Genomic DNA, 16,774 nt, shown 5'->3' on the forward strand with positions numbered 1-16,774 from the left:
TTGAATTAAAAACATTTGAGGCTTTATATACGAATTTTAAAAGTTTGTACGATTTTAGCATTTTTGTAACGCTGTTCTACGATCACTATTTGATGAAGTTTCGAATAGTTGGTCACTTATCTTTGACAGCCTAGTTATCATAGATCTTGAATATGGTCTCAAATCTCTTAGCGAATATCATTTTCACAAACCGGGACCATTTTTGTAATCTGAGCCAGAAATTTCCATATAACGTTAAACGCCTAGAGGTATGTAATGCCCTAAAAATGTTACGTTATTCATTCAATTTTGTTCGATTTATGCTCCATTATCAAAGTTACCCCAAAACAAAAAACTGACTTTCGATTATATGAAAAATTATATATCCATTCAAATTAATCTTTTGGCAATCTATCAACTGCAATCGATAGCTAGGATGCCGGTACAAAAACAAAAATTAATTAATTAATTAACAAAAATTAAAATTATCGAAAAAAAAACTATCAAAGTCACCCTGTTTTACGGTAATAGCACAGACAAACAGACGTAACAGCTAGAACAATTATGAATTTAATACATAGTCGCGTGTAAATTTACGCCCAATGCTAAAAATACTTCATTTGGCCAACCGCGAACTAGGTGGCGGTAGTGAGCAAACGTCAGACTCGAACAAAAGTGATGCGAGCGCCACGAGTGGCCTGTCGACCAACTACCAAATGAGTGATTCCAAGCAACAGCACCAAAATTTGGTAAATTTTTTAATTCATTTTTTTCTATTGAGCTGAAACTTTGCACAGTTTTCCAGTTCCATCTAAATCGTCATTTTCCGATATCAAATCTTCAAGTTGAGTCACGACTAACTTTTCAAAAGGGTGTATGTGAAAATGGTTCAAAAATATTCAAAAATCTGCACAGCAAAAACGGTTTGTTCGATTGTTAGACAACTAAAGAAACAAAGTTAGACAACTAAATAAAGATTCCAAAAAAAAAGACACACAGTAAAAAAAATTTTTTTTGCATTAAAAACATAATTTTTGACACAAAAACTCAAATATCTCAAAACCCTATCGGAATACCAACGTAATTTTTTGAGGGAAAACGGTCCATTATATTAGCTATCTACCATAAAAATTTGGTGATGGTAAACCAATAAACAAAAAAGTTATGACATTTCAAACATGTCACAATTTTCACATTTAGTAGAAAAAAAAAATTTTTTTTTCGGTGTAAATTATTACGGGAACCGCAGTTTGTTGCTGATTTTATTGTTAAGGGCCTTGCGTGAATTAAACAAGTCGTTTTCATGTATTCATTAGTATTATGTATATTATATGTATAAATATTATGTATATGTATAAATATTATATGTATATGTATATATGTATAAATTAAAATGAATTAACAGATTACACGAAAATATTTTTTTTTTTTATCAGGATATATTTTTTAGAGTATGATCGATGAGTTTCTAAATGTTATATATAAACTTTAAAAGTTTTGGATTTGGGTATGCGTTATGAGATCATGAAAACATTTTATTAATACTTACTTATTTATTTATTGTTATTCATTTTTTTTACAATATCGAACACTTTTGCATCATTATCAGTACAGTTCGAGTATAGTTTTGCTTTAATTTTATTTTCTGACAATGGAATGAAACAGTGAAATTTTTGGGTTCCTTGCATCGTTTTCGCGTTATTATATTGCTCGCTGAGCTCTGATGCCGTTAATTCGTACTCTTCAGTAGTAATAAAACAAAATGATAATTTTGTTAAATCTTCTTCTTTTCTGCGATTCGCCCAATCAAATAGTTCTTTTGCAGTTTTAATTGGATGCTCACGTTCTTTGGCTAAACTTGCTCTTGTGGCCATGCGCTTTATGGTTCCTCCAATAGCATCACAAGGACCTTTGCCATGTGACGTAGCAAAGAAATGCCATTCTGCATCAATTCCGTACTTTGATTTAAATTGACATATGCTCGAAAAATTCCTACGGTTTTTGTACTGCGATGCTGCTCCATCAGACATGAAATATATCTTTCTGATTTCTTTATCCTTATCAACGCGTAAAAAGTTAATCATTTTGGCAATGAACAAATTTACAGATACTGAGTCGTGTCTTAAATCTTCGGAAATTACAATAAAACTAAAATGTTCAATTTGCGTACTTCCATTGAAATAAATAACGAATGGATGAATTGTAGCTTGTTGTACGTTCCAGTGATGGGACTGCACTTCATCTTGCAATACAAAGCTATAGTTTTCAGAAAAATCACAAATGACTAAAAATTCACCATCTTGTAATGTATTTTTCGTATTTTTTAAAAAGCGGGATTGCTCTGTTTTAATAAAGTCGTGAGGAATTAAACTTTCTAATTTCAAGCAAAAAAATGACACAAACTCATCTACAGGTTTTACAATAGTTTCTAGGTCACACCTATCCGTGGTCACCCATTGCTCAAATGATAACTGATCAATATAATTTTCTTCAAACTCAGCGAATAAAGTATTTTCCAATGATGAAGAATCTGGACAATCCGAACAAGATCGTAGATAGCAATTTGATGTTGTATTTTCACACAAAAGACTACCAGTTAACATTTTAATATCCTTTGATAAATTGATTCTTTTCAAACTATGTAAGATTAGGTTAATATTTTCGTGCACACACAAACATTATGTGTTCCTGAATTGGATAGAAGCTTGCATTGCCTTGGACGAAGGCTTGCAAATGAGGAAAAACCTACCTTAATATTTTCGTTAATTTCCTTGAAGCGTGTATACGCTTCTTTCAAAGTAGTCATCATTAATCGTTTTTGGATTGCTTGACGCTTTCCATCTTTTTTTACAGATACATAATCTTTTTGGCCAGGCATAGCTCTACTTACTTCATCGTCTTCAAAATATTGAATTATTTTTTCTTTTGTCTCATCTGTTAATGAAGTACTCGACCTAGCATTTTTGGTTGCAAGACAGTAATTTTTGAATTGTTTTGCCTCTTTTGCTGTATTTCTATTGGTTTTGAACTCATCAATGGCGTCTTGAATAGACCACGAGCTTGGCAGCATCGACAAAATCAATAATTTTTCTTTCCTTGTCGTGGCTAGATTCGAGAACCTTTCCTTCATATTCATAATTACCTCATCGTAGTCTGTATTTTCCACATCCTCAGGTCCTAATTTGAAGAGGTTTCTTCGTACAGCTTCGTTGATTTCACGGTATTTTTTCTCGGGATAATTGACGTAACCCATCTTCGTCCATTTAATCGGAGTCACTTTTATTCCAGCTATCCCTTCGTTGAAGCGTTCGATGTTGACCTTCTGGATGCACTCATCTTCTGATTGATTTGTTGAAACAGATGTCGCTGATGGTACCGTGGCAAGACTATCTGCACTTGGTACTTCTGGTAACTCCTCAGTTGTTGTCGGTGCATCTAGTAATTCCTCAGTTGTTGTTGTTTTCGAACTTCCTGCAACCTGATCCACCGATGATGTACAGATTGCCCGTTTGTCAACGTTTAAACGGCAGGACGTACAAATGCGTAAATTTGTATTCAATGTAGATATTGGAGCATAACCAGCCGCTTTCAGTTTATCTATGGTGCTTTCGGTGAGATTTCGTAGCTCTTTCGAACACTTTTTTTCTGCAAACGGCCTGCAACAGTTGAGAAAGCGACTACTCATGTTGCTCGTTAGATTTTAATAAACAAAATCACTTTTGAGTTTTTACTGACTAGTTTGGTGTCGTTTGCTTGACTGAAGAAAAATTTTACAATTAAATCTTTTATAACCATAGTGGTAGTATATTTTTAGCTATTTCGTGGTATGTACTAGTGATCCTTTATAAGAGAGATACGCGGAAGCTGACATTTCTGTCAAAGTGTGAGCCAATCGAGCAGCGAGAGCTGTCAAAGCGTGAGCCAAACGAACATGCGTTATGTTTGTTTTGAACTTTTCTTGAGGAGTAATGTAATCCGCTTGAAATTATTTCGGTGAAAGTTGTTTTACATAGAGCAAAAAATATGAAATATTTACCTCTTTTGAATGTTTGTCAATGCGATATTTAGTTAGTATTTTTTTCTGCTGTTTATTAGTTTGAAAATGTAGCTCAAAGATGTATAACGAAACAAAATACACTTTTTAGCAATGAGAAAGTCATGTCCGTGTTATAATATTATTCTCGACGCCGAGCAAACTCAGCACTGCTGGTCTGTTGCCAAATCATTCCATTTTTCTTCCGCTAATCTCTCATATAAAGGATCACTAGTATGTACCTATCATGTTTTTGATGTTGTTGAAGTTACTCGCTTTCTCCCAAATATGATTAACAAAGTCTATTCTCTACCAAGGCGGGTCTATACCCAGGTGTAATCAGATTTTAACTTTGTGGAGAAAACCAGCGCCGAGAAAACCAACCTGCTTTACGTATACTAGATCACCTGGGTATAGACCCGCCTTGTTCTCTACGAGGTAAACTTTTTGCAGGTAAACTAGTCGTATACCTGTATAGAAAACTTTTTTTGTAGCTTTTGTCTTCAATATTAGATTTCTTATAGGTTTCTTTTATCAAAAGGTTTCAACACTATTGAGAGATTTTTTCTTCAGTTACGTACAATAAAAAATATGACACTATCAAGACTTTAGATCACAACGCTGGATCGCGTCTAACTTTCTAATAGATGCTATAATAGTTATGAATAATTAAATAAAATATCATGAAAACAACTTGTTAACCTCATGTGGTACTCTTAACAAAAAATTCAGCAACAAACTGCGGTCCTAAAAAAATTAACAATGAAAAAAAAAATTCACTAAGTGTCAAATTTGTGAAATATTTGAAATGTCATAACTTTTTTGTTTATTGACTTAAGCCCTCAGTACACTGTTTGTCAAGTGTGCAAATTTTTCCGAACGCATAAACCAACATGCAAACATCGGTCTCAACAATGACAAAACATCTGAAGTGTAAAGTGGATATTGAAGTGTTAGTTTATGCGTGTGGAAAAATTTGCACACTTGGCAAAGAGTGTACTGAGGGCTTTACCATCACCATTTTTATGGTAGATAGCTAAGGGATGGTTCAAATATTACGTAACGCAAAATTTGTTAATTTTTGACCCCCTTCCTCCCCCACGTAACAGCTTTTGTATGAGAAATTTTAAATTTTTGTATGGACCGTAACACTAGGGAAGACCCCCTCCCACCTCTATTGCGTTACTTAATATTTGAACGACTCCTAATATAATGGACCGTTTTCCCTCAAAAAATTACGTTGGTATTCCGATAGGGTTTTGAGATATTTGAGTTTTTGTGACAAAAATGATGTTTTTTAATGCAAAAAAATTTTTTTTTTACTGTGTGTATTTTTTTTTTGAATCTTTATTTAGTTGTCTAACTTTGTTTCTTTAGTTGTCTAACGATCGAACGAACCGTTTTTGCTGTGCAGCTTTTTGAATATTTTTGAACCATTTTCACATACACCCTTTTGAAAAGTTAGTCGTGACTCAACTTGAAGATTTGATATCGGAAAATGACGATTTAGATGGAACTGAAAAACTGTGCAAAGTTTCAGATATTTTTGAAATGGTCGATCAGAATCGACTTGCATGCCTCCGTGGAATCCCTCAAATGTTAGAATTCGGCGCTATTCTGCAATGCGATGAAATTAATTAGAGTGTTACGTCTGTTTGTCTGTGGTAATAGTAGTTTACGCAACAAGATGCAGAATGAAGATTTTTACCAGGGCTGTGCATTTTCGAAAGCATTTTGTGAAACACGAAGGCTTGGTTGTGTCGTCTCGATGGTGACGAACAACTGCGTCACTTCGTTCTTCGTTCCACACTCATTCGTTTCGTTATCCGAATTGAAAGCAACGAAGGTGAAATGAAAGAGTAAGAATTTCGTTTCATTTAATTTCGTTGAAATTTATCAAAATGTTTCAAATTGCATTTTACCTATTTTTTGCAATGTAATTATGTAACTTGTTGAGTAATTAATTAAGATAGAGAAACTATGCGGGCCACCACGTCGCTTATTTGAATTAATCAGCTCCTATAGTTAGGGACTACCGATTGAAAGACCAGCTCGCTACGATGAGGCTCCGATTTATGACGCGCGACGCACAAGCAGCACGAAAGAGATGAGAGACTACGCTTGCTGCGATGAAAGGAAAGGTTCGTCGGATTGAAACGAAACAGTAGAGTTTCAACTGAAAGGCAAGCTTGAGTCAGTCAGTTGGGGACTGAAAATGCTTTCAATGAAATGAAAATGTACGGCCCTGATTTTTACAACACGATTCGATTACGACGAGTGCTGTAAAAATCGAGTTCTCCACCGAGTTGTGTACAATATTTTTGGCAATTTCATGAAAGGTTACTTGAGGAATAATTTTAAAACTATTTCTCATCAATCTGCACGGTCATCCATAGCCATGTTTGAGAAATTCTGATCATAGTAGTAAAACATACTAGATCACTCCATTTAGATTCCATAATTATAGCAAATAGAAATTAACTATAGATGTCAGTGTCTCCTATCTCCTATCTTGAATGTAAATAATTATCTTGCTTTAATCAAATGATATCCGGTCCTACTCCTATATAAGGCCTGCACAATTTAAACTAAGCCTCTTTTGTATTTCGACTGTATAATGAACCACATTGGTAAGTGTATAGAGCGGTCTCGTCTTTCATTCCTCCGTCCATACAGATCAGTTGGCGACGAGGTAATCGGTAGCGCGTGTTCGTAGTTTGTGTAGTGAGTCGGTCAGTGCGTCAATCACGTGGTCGTGAAGTCATGACAAGTGTCGAAGGAAGCAGTAAAGGTGAAAATTCGAAATCTGCAATACCGGTGATCGTAAATCGTGGAGGAATAATCGGAAGCATTGAGCCTTACGTCCCTGGTGAGTGCTTCGGAGAGTACAAAGAGCGTCTCGAACTATTTTTCGAGTTAAACGATGTGATCGAAAGCAAGCGCGTGGCTATGCTAATCACATTGATCGGTCCGGAAACGTACAAGATTTTGAAGTCGTTAGTGATCCCCGCGGAACCTAAAACGAAAAGTTTTGAAGAACTGGTGACCGCGTTAACAAGCCATATTGCGCCAAAAGTGAATCCAAAGCGTAATGAGAAAATAATTAATGAAACAAGTTGTAAATCAAAAGTAATTGATGTACAAAAACAAGAAAAGAAGATTAATGACGAAACATTCAAAATTAATGAAAAAGTAATGTACAGAAATGTGTTTAAAAATTATGTTGAATGGATTTCTGCAAGAGTTGTGAAGAGAGTCAGTTTTTGTACATATTTGATTAATGTAATTGACAATGTAAAATTTGTGCACAGGAATCAGATTAGGAAGTCTAGTTTAGATGATAAGTTCCATCCTGATTATTTGATTCATAATAATGATTTTCTTAGAAAAGAAACGACAAATGAAGATACTGAGCTCAAGCATAAAAGAAAAGAAGCGAAATTAAATTCGCTTAAAAAGGTCAGAAGATCAAGTCGAATTAGGAAACGGCCTTTGAGATTCGGTTTCAAATGTTATAAGAAATATTGATAGTCGAATAGTAGAATCTTTAAAAGTGGGAGGATGAAATATATTAAATCGCTCCATTTAGATTCCATAATTATAGCAAATAGAAATTAACTATAGATGTCAGTGTCTCCTATCTCCTATCTGAATTATAAACAATTATCTTGCTTTATTCAAATGATATCCAGTCCTACTCCTATATAAGGCCTGCACAATTTAGACTAAGCCTCTTTTGTATTTCGACTGTTTAATAAACCACATTGGTAAGTGTATAGAGCGGTCTCGTCTTTCATTCCTCCGTCCATACAGATCAAGTAAGTTGTTGGGGGCCTTCCTTAGCCGAGTGGTTAGAGTCCACGGCTACAAAGCAAAGCCATGCTGAAGGTATCTGGGTTCAATTTCCGGTCGGTCCAGGATCTTTTCGTAATGGAAATTTCCTTGACTTCCCTGGGCATAGAGTATCATCGATATACAGTATTGGACAAACATTTGCAACTTTTTCGATTTTCTATGCAAAATGACCAACTTTGGTAAGCTATAACTCAGTCATTTATGGAACGATTTGAATGAAATTTTGGTAGAACTTGAATGTATACATATATTTTTGAGAGATTTTTTCAATAACAAGTTCAAAAGCAGTAAGGGTTTGACTAAAGTGAATTTTTTGACGATTTTTAATAATTGACTTAACTAAAGAAATTGAGGGAATACCTTCATGGTATCTTCAGCAGTTGTAGATTTTAACGAGATGAACAGGTTTGCTGAAGATAGTTTTTGTGTAGGGCTATCAGATTTTGAGATAAATAGTTTTGAATTTCTCGTCGAAAATTACACTTTAGTTAAACCGTTATTACTTAGAAACTCGTGATTGAAAAAAATATTCAAAAATATATGATAAAATTCAAGTTATATATGATGTTCATTCGAATCGGTCCATAAATAACTGAGATCTAGCTTACCAAAGTTGGTCATTTTGTATGGAAAATCGAAAAAGTTGCAAATGTTTTGGCCAATACTGTACGTATGCGAAAATGGCAACTTTGGCATAGAAAGCTCTCAGTTATTAACTGTGGCAGTGCTCATAAGAACACTAAGCTGAGAAGTAGGCTCTGTCCCAGTGCGGACGTTAATGCCAAGAAGAATAGAAGAATCATAATATTTATGTAAGAAACTTGATATTGCGGCGCTCATTTTAAATCCACATCCAGCGGCGGCGGTAACGCGCAGAAGATATGCGCGCAATTCAAACGCAACGTCAAAATTCAAGTAGGATTGGATTTTTTCGTTCTTCATGGACGCACATGTTTCAAATTTGCTAAATCTGAAACATTTGGTGATTTTTATTATCACTACGACGGTATATCAACATTTCCAGATGATCGCATTACTTGGATTTATCTTGCTGAGCGCAATACCCCTAAACAAGCCTTAAACTGGGTATGCCACTGTATTTCGTTATATACAAACAAAAGTTTCTGAAGGGGTTCCGTACCAGAATGACAGCCAATGATGCGATTCAAATTTAGAGTGTACTGTTTGTAAATAAAAATACCAAAACAATCCGCGTTATTCGACTGTTCCGCGCAATTCCCGTTCCCGTCCGCAATAAAATGATTAAAAATCGCCTCTTCCTGCTGCTGCTGACCAGCATCCTCATCGTCGAGACGGCCCAGATCACCAAGGACAATAAGGATAGTCCATCGTCGTCGTCCTCTACGGTCAATCAGCAGCCGCACGAATTCCATCCGCTTGGGCCACTGGTCAAGTGTTCGTTCCTGCCGCTCGAGTTCATGGATTGCGACGAGCCGCTGGACCACAAAGGAAACCGTACGGCCAAGGAAGAACTTGGGCACGGTTGCGTCAAGTTCGGAGGCGTCCACTACGATGATGTCGAAACGACCAAAGTGCGGTGCGTTGTGTTCGAGAACATTGAATGCTTCGGACCGAGAGAATTCATGCGGGATGGGTTCCCGTGCGTCAAGTATACGGATCACTACTTTGTGACCACGTTGCTGTACAGCATACTGCTGGGATTCCTGGGCATGGATCGGTTTTGTCTGGGTCAAACCGGAACGGCTGTCGGGAAGCTTTTGACCCTTGGGGGCATCGGCATTTGGTGGATAGTGGATATTGTGCTGCTGATAACAAATAATCTGCTCCCGGAGGACGGAAGCAACTGGAACAATAAGGTCTAGGCGGGTTGGGAGGTAAGAGTTATCCTTTTGAAATATGCATTGCCAATGACAATTTCATTCATGTTGTAGGTTCCCAAAGAGTGTTAATTTGCTTGACCTAACTGCAACGCATTCTCAGACTGAATTTCGTTCGAGGTACCGTTCATAAACCGCCGTTGCTTTTGGTTCTAGTACAATGTGAGCATGTACATATATGATTATGATAAAAACTTAATTATTAAATAACGTAGTCCTGTAGGCGAATTCCAGCGCGTATTTTCTTCGAAGAAATGCAAATTTTCTTGCTGGTGAGTAATGGAAGTAAACTTCTTCTCTTCGAAGAAATTGTTCGCCGGAATTCAGCTACTGAGCTGATATTTATAAATCATTCTAGTAATTAAATATTTGTCTTTTATTGTAAAGAAAGCCTGACTGGTCCCGATCAGGGCGGCATCCTACAGGAGGCGCCACAGTAATTTCTGGATGGATTTAAAAAAAAATGAGAACTTCGATGGACATTTTTTACAGAAGTCACCTAAACTTGCACAATGTAAAAATGTGCTTTAAATAAAGTTCGCTTAACAAAGAAGTCGGTAGTTTCTGCCGTGAATACGATAATTCTATAACATGGTACTGGCACCATTGTTTTCAAATTGTCCGAAGGAGGGGAAGAGAGCGATTTTCTGATGACGTCGCCGTGCAATCGGCAATTTTGATAGGTAGCTTTACTGTCCATAAACGCATAACTGTCCCATGTGAATAGGAAATCCAGCAAACATGGAACTGACATGCATTTATGGGCAGTTTCAACTTTTTACAACTTGCTTGCTTTCTTTCCGAGAAAAATATAAAGATGATCAAAACTAATTTCATTTTCGTGTTACACGGTGCGGAGATCTGTAGTGCGACTGATATGCGATTACTTTTCATTATGGGACAATTTGACTTGCTGTTTTTTTTTTAATTTTTCCGAACGAATCATACTATTTTATTAATGCAACTGAAAGAGCATTGGAAGATATGTTGAAAACTGAACTCAATTTTGACGAAAATTCAGATGGGACTGACTTGCGATTCACGGCAGTTTAGGTCTCTAAAAAGTATAAACCAACTCAATACTTACGATTTTTCGTTGGCGAAGCGGCGGAATCAATAGTATGTGTACCCGCAGGACCATAGGAAGCACCATTTGAATTGACGAAAATAGTTTTTCTATGAGCTGAGGTAGTCGTCTCTCAACGATGTAATAATTCATAACACTTTGTTTAGTTATAGGTTTTACAGACCATTTAGGCATTCGAATCCAACTAATGGGAGCTAGCGAAATTGCGAAAGCTTGCCGGAGCAAGGGAAGGTCATTCGTGACAGTGCGCTAATAGTGGTTTCTACGTCCGTGTACATACACGTTACATGTCACCAACACTACTTAAAGATTGCTGGTTGAAAATATAAACAAAGATCAGCTGTTCCCAGCAAAATCAAACGGCAGTATTTTCAACCAGCAAATTTGCGCACGTGTTCGTGACACCGCTCGGCGAGAGCTCAATGCAGGCTTCATGGGAATTGTCCAACATTTTGAGTAGTGTAAAAGAAATACATTAAGGACAACCGGTGATAACTGAAATATATTCACTTCAAAATGTACATCAATCATTGGCCGTTCCACCGAAAAGCGAACTGAACAGCTCATTCTTGGCCTCTTCCGTCCACTGGTGGGTATCATCAGGAGCGGTAAAATTTACCAGCTTCTTGTGCACAACGTACCTAGAAAAGAAAACAGAATATAAATCGGATGTTTTATCTGAGCTAACATACCATTGTCTGTTTGTACCGAATTTTGCGTCCCTTGGAGGCTCGGGTGTCCACCTGCTTCTTCATCTTGTTGCGCAGCTTTTGCAGCTCGGCCAGCTTGGCGCTGATCTCCTGGGGATTTTCCGCGGTATTCGATTTGTACTCAATCAGCTCTCGCAGCAAAGCATGATAAAAATCGGAATCGTCGTAGATCTCGCCATCGTAGATTTGCTGAGGATCTGAGGTGTTTTCCACGGTTTGTTCCTTGGTCGGGGATTGGATAGGTCCCTCAAACAGTTTGTAACCACCTCGGTAGAGCTGCGTTTTCCGAATCGCTTCATCTTTCGAGAGGAGGGCGTTCTCTATTTTCTTGACTATGCTCAGGGACGATAGGTTAGCAGTTTTGGCGCTACTGGAAGCCACTTTTGTCCTGTCGTGCCACTTCTGTAGCACCTCATTGCGGTACGGCGTGTAGCTGCCGTACGAATCCTTAATGTATGATTCGAAATCGTCCAATCGAGGAAGTTTGCCTTTTCCACCGGACTTCGATTCCGTTTTCAACTTTCGCTTCGAACCGGATGGGAGCAGGTTTTTGGATTCTGGAAAGCGATCCACCAGAATCTCTTGCAATTCCAAAAGGTTCCTGGAAGTAAGAGTATGCGATAGTTCGAATGAAGGACTATCAAGTCTTGTAAATATCGAGTTAGGATCAGCAATTCATTGACAAGCTTTTTGAAGAGACCATCATAGAAACAATTAATTTTGGTATGATTCCATGAGCCCATATCGAATTATGCAACATCGATTCGTGGTTGTATCCTGTCCTGAGTACACCAGAATGTAGTTAAGTTATCGAAAAATTCAATTAAAACCCGAATTTAATACTATACCATTTAATTCCACTAGAGTTCAGAACTCTAGTGCAATTAAATGGTAAAGTACTAAATTCGGGTACTGCACTTATAGGTATTCCGCAAAACAGCTAGTAGATTTATTATCGAAAAAATCGACAATGTGGCCACTTTTCTTAGGGAATCAGATATTCGGAACATGCTGGCTAGACTGGCCCAGCTCAGTATGGTAGAAAAATAAAGTTGTATGATTCCACGGGACACCCCCCAGGATTATTTCTTGGGGTTAGAGGAAGCCTTTCTGAAAAATTCAGCTCATTCGGTCGTTCCATGAGCTGGCGCATTTGAATTGAAGTTAATATGGGATTTTCAGCTCAAACATATGAGCAACAGCACATCATCTACTGTTTGGTTCAGGAAAATTGATGATCGCGTTCAATTGGACCCAGAATATCAAAAACACTACTTGATGTAATGGCGAAGAATATTGTAGAAGATTGTACCACGATCAAAATTAACATAGTTGGTGTTTTAACCATCTGAAGTATACCATGCAATACTGCTTGTATTTCTTCAACATAGCTTGGAGGTAGCCACTAAGCGCATCATAGCCACCTATGACGCTGGGCGAGCTGAGGCACATGTCGCATGCATATAATTGACTGTACGAAATGCTGATCTAAGCCTAACACCTTCTAGCGCAATATTGAACAACAGGCACGAAAGTCCATCACCTTGTCGTAGTCCACGGTGGGATCCAAACGAACTGGAGTGTTCGCCTGAAACCTTCACACAATTTTGCACACCTTCCATCGTCGCTCTTATCAGTCTCGTGAGCTTCCCGGGAAAGCTGTTCTCGTCCATGATTTTCCATAGCTCTACGCGGTCGATACTGTCGTATGCCGCCTTGAAATCGATGAAAAGGTGATGCGTTGGGACCTGGTATTCACGGCATTTTTGGAGGATTTGCCGTACAGTAAAGATCTGATCCGTTGTCGATCGGCCGTCAACGAAGCCGGCTTGATAACTTCCCACGAACTCGTTTACTACAGGTGACAGACGACGGAAGATGATCTGGGATAATACTTTGTAGGCCGCATTTAGAATGGTGATCGCTCGAAAGTTCTCACAATCTAACTTGTCGCCTTTCTTGTAGATGGGGCAGATTACCCCTTCCTTCCACTCCTCCGGTAGCTGTTCTGTTTCCCAGATTGTGCCTATCAGCCGGTGCAGACAAATGGCCAGCCTTTCCGGACCCATCTTTATGAGTTCAGCTCCGATACCATCCTTACCAGCAGATTTATTGTTCTTGAGCTGGTGAATGGCATCCTTAACCTCCCTCAAAGTGGGGGCTGGTTGGTTTCCATCTTCCGCAGTACTGACGAAGGCATTTCCTCCGTTGTCCCGTCCTTCATTGCCTGTGCTCTCAGCACCATTCAGGTGCTCGTCGAAGTGCTGCTTCCACCTTTCGATCACCTCACGCTCGTCCGTCAGAATGCTCCCATCCTTATCCCTGCACATCTCGGCTCGCGGCACGAAGCCGTTGCGGGATGCGTTGAGCTTCTGATAGAACCTACGCGTTTCCTGAGACCGGCACAGCTGTTCCATCTCATCGCACTCCGTCTCCTCCAGGCGGCGGTAACCATCCTTATCTTTTACATTATTACTTTGACCTCCAACCATTAAAGGTTTTAAAAAGTGATAAATAGTTTTCCAAATAACACTTTAAAAAATAGCTTTTTTATCATCGATCAAAAAAACTGCGGGGCAAGATGGGCACCCCCATAAAAAGATGCAATTTAATAAAGAAAACTATTATTTTTCAATGCTTGCAATATCCCAAGATATTATCTTTAATATCTGATAATATTTATCTTCAACTAGCTTAGTTTTTAAAACTTTTATCAGAAAATAAATAACTTTTCATAAATTGCTAAGATTTTACTTAAAAAACGATTAAATTTGTTGTTTGTTTGTATATTTTTTAGAAAATTGTTTTGTGCAAAGAAGATACCGTAAGTCAAGCTCACAGCTAAATTTGGTTCTATAATTTCACACTTTTACTTAATTTTGAACATGGTGCTCATCTTGCCCCAAGGGTGTAAATTTATTAATATAATCAAAACAATTGAAATATTTTTTAAATTTGATAAAAAGTTTTGCTCCTGATTATCTACAGAAGATTATTCTACAACTATACGGCCAAAAACGTATGAATTAATTTATTTACGCAACAAAAATATCACTTTTAAATGAACAAATCTTATATGAAAAGGTAAATTTTTGGACTTCTATGTATTTTGGACAATATTTACGTTGTGCTGTTGATTTTTCAGCTGAAATTTATGGCCATCATATCAATTTAATGATATTCATCAGAACCCCAAATAATGTATTGAAAAAAAAATCGGTAGGAACTACACAAACTAGGGGTGCCCATCTTGCCCCGGGTGCTCATCTTGCCCCACATTCCCCTACAAACTTCAAATCGAATGCGCCAGCTGGTGGAGCAACCAATTGAGTTGAAATTTTGAGAGAGCGTTTTTCTTACCCTAAGGCTCATATCTAGGGGGTGCCCCGTTGAGTTTTACAACTTTTTTGTTTAAGGGCCAGTCCAATGCTGGCCTAGGACCAAATCATTTGAAATCACTCGAACCGTTTGTCTTCGAAATTGGTATGGTAAATCATGAAGTTTGATATATTGCAAGATGATCAACCCCGTTAATGATCAAGCCACTTCCTTGTGGAGTCAGATATCCGAAGCAAACCGGTGTGCATGATCATCTCCAATTGAACTCATTTTCAGTGGTATGCAGTGAATGATTTTATAACTGCGAGTTATAAACAGTATTCATTCAATTATGCAGCCGAAAAACGTATGCGATAGTCCAGTGGTGAACAAAAGCAAAAATGACAACTTTGGCTCTGACTAAACTCTTATTTTATAACTGTGGAAGAACTCTTGTAAAACTAAGGTGGGAAGTAATTTTTCAGTGGGGAGGTAGGTAATGGAAACTGAAAGAAAGGGCCGGCAACAAAGATCAAGTCTCTAAAAAAGAGACTTGTAATTGTAATTGTATTTATTAATCTTACGATAACCAGCCTTAACATTTTTATCGGGTCAAGGAAGTCACAAAATGAAAACTACTTATTGGAGAACTAGTAAATAACAATTTTCAATGATTGCTAACTGTAAACCTTGCTATTAGTCCTGTCATTAGCAGCACAAAAAAGAGTAAAAAATCCATATCACGTAGATTGTCTTACCTGAGAGTGGATTCCACTGTTGAGGTGACTTTATCGGTCGCTTCTTGGAATTTCGCGTCCTGGCATAAATCCCTAAACCGGTGGGCATGCGGAAAGGAATTGGCCGTAATCAGACTGCTCTGCATTTTGATTCGCATCTCCAGCAGCCGTTCCCACATTTTCAGCTGGTTCTGAACGCATATTCCCTTCTGAACCGATTCCTGACGGTTTTCGTCCTGGAGAAGCTTTTGCGATTCGGTCCTGTTGGTTCCTAGAAAGTCACCCAGGGAATAATCGTTGTCTTCGTCCTCTTCGTCGTAGTCATCATCGGTTCCATCTTCCTCGTCCTCATATTCCTCTTCATCCTCTTCCTCAACATCGGAACTTCCGGTGGCCGGAGGTTTCAGCCTCACAAAGGCCCCCGCTTGGTAATCATCTTCACTTTCCTCGCTTCCTTCACCGGATTCCCCCTCTTCGCCTTCGTCACTCCCCTCAAAGATATCGTTTCGTGAGGAAACCTGACCCTGGTATTTCCGATCCACTGCATCCAGATAACGGATGTTCTGCTTCCGGAAGTCGCTGAGCCGGCCACCGGCAGCACGCTCCAATTCCTCGTCGTTCTCGTCGAATTCGCTGAATCGCGGCCGGGTGTCATCTTCGTCGTCATCCGATTGAGAAGCTCCCGCAAGGGCCGATTTCGGCACAAATTGCTCGTGGATCTTTTCCGAAATGGTTTTCGGGGCGGTGCGCCGTCCGGGCTTAACTTTTAACGGTAACATTTTTTATTATTCACTCTTCAATAAACCACTTTAAAATAAAACAGATTGTAACGGAGTTTGCGAGTAGGACGATTAGCCAAAAATGTTGCACATGTTGATGTTTTTGTGAACTTTTGACGTTTTCACTTGCGTTATTTGCCCTTTTCTTTTGTTTGTGCTTTCGTAACATTAGCAGGTTGACAATTCGTCAAGATGTTGCTGAAGGGATTTTGAAGATGCACGGAAAAAATGTTTAATATCTTAAGCTAAAGCTATCAGTACACACTTTGTCAAGTGTGCAAATATTTGGCTATTTGACGTTTCAGACGTTTGCCTAACGTTTGCCGTTTGCCTATTGTTTGCCATAGGTCAGTACACGGTAGACAAACATTTGACAAACTCTTATTTGTCCATGTTTGCCTCTCGAGAACTGAACGG

The 16,774-nt window shown here is 38.3% G+C and overlaps 2 protein-coding genes across 2 annotated transcripts; one reads left to right on the top strand and one right to left on the bottom strand.

Annotated features, from left to right (window-relative positions):
- The first annotated feature begins 9,040 nt into the window (after positions 1-9,040).
- Positions 9,041-10,092, top strand: LOC5574059 (TM2 domain-containing protein CG11103). The gene is made up of 2 exons (XM_001654989.2): positions 9,041-9,723; positions 9,781-10,092. Exon 1 carries the CDS (start codon positions 9,127-9,129, stop codon positions 9,709-9,711), a length of 585 nt encoding a protein of 194 aa, XP_001655039.1. The 5' UTR covers positions 9,041-9,126; the 3' UTR covers positions 9,712-9,723; positions 9,781-10,092.
- Positions 10,093-11,288: 1,196 nt separating this feature from the next.
- LOC5574058 (protein Aatf) lies at positions 11,289-16,487 on the bottom strand. The gene is made up of 3 exons (XM_001654988.2): positions 15,600-16,487; positions 11,522-12,124; positions 11,289-11,454 (listed from the first exon to the last, which is right to left on the bottom strand). The coding sequence occupies exons 1-3, from the start codon at positions 16,355-16,357 to the stop codon at positions 11,337-11,339; spliced, it is 1,479 nt and encodes a 492-aa protein (XP_001655038.2). The 5' UTR covers positions 16,358-16,487; the 3' UTR covers positions 11,289-11,336.
- Positions 16,488-16,774: the final 287 nt, after the last annotated feature.

Source organism: Aedes aegypti, chromosome 1, assembly GCF_002204515.2.
Source record: "Aedes aegypti strain LVP_AGWG chromosome 1, AaegL5.0 Primary Assembly, whole genome shotgun sequence".
NCBI classification, from domain to species: Eukaryota; Metazoa; Arthropoda; class Insecta; order Diptera; family Culicidae; genus Aedes; species Aedes aegypti.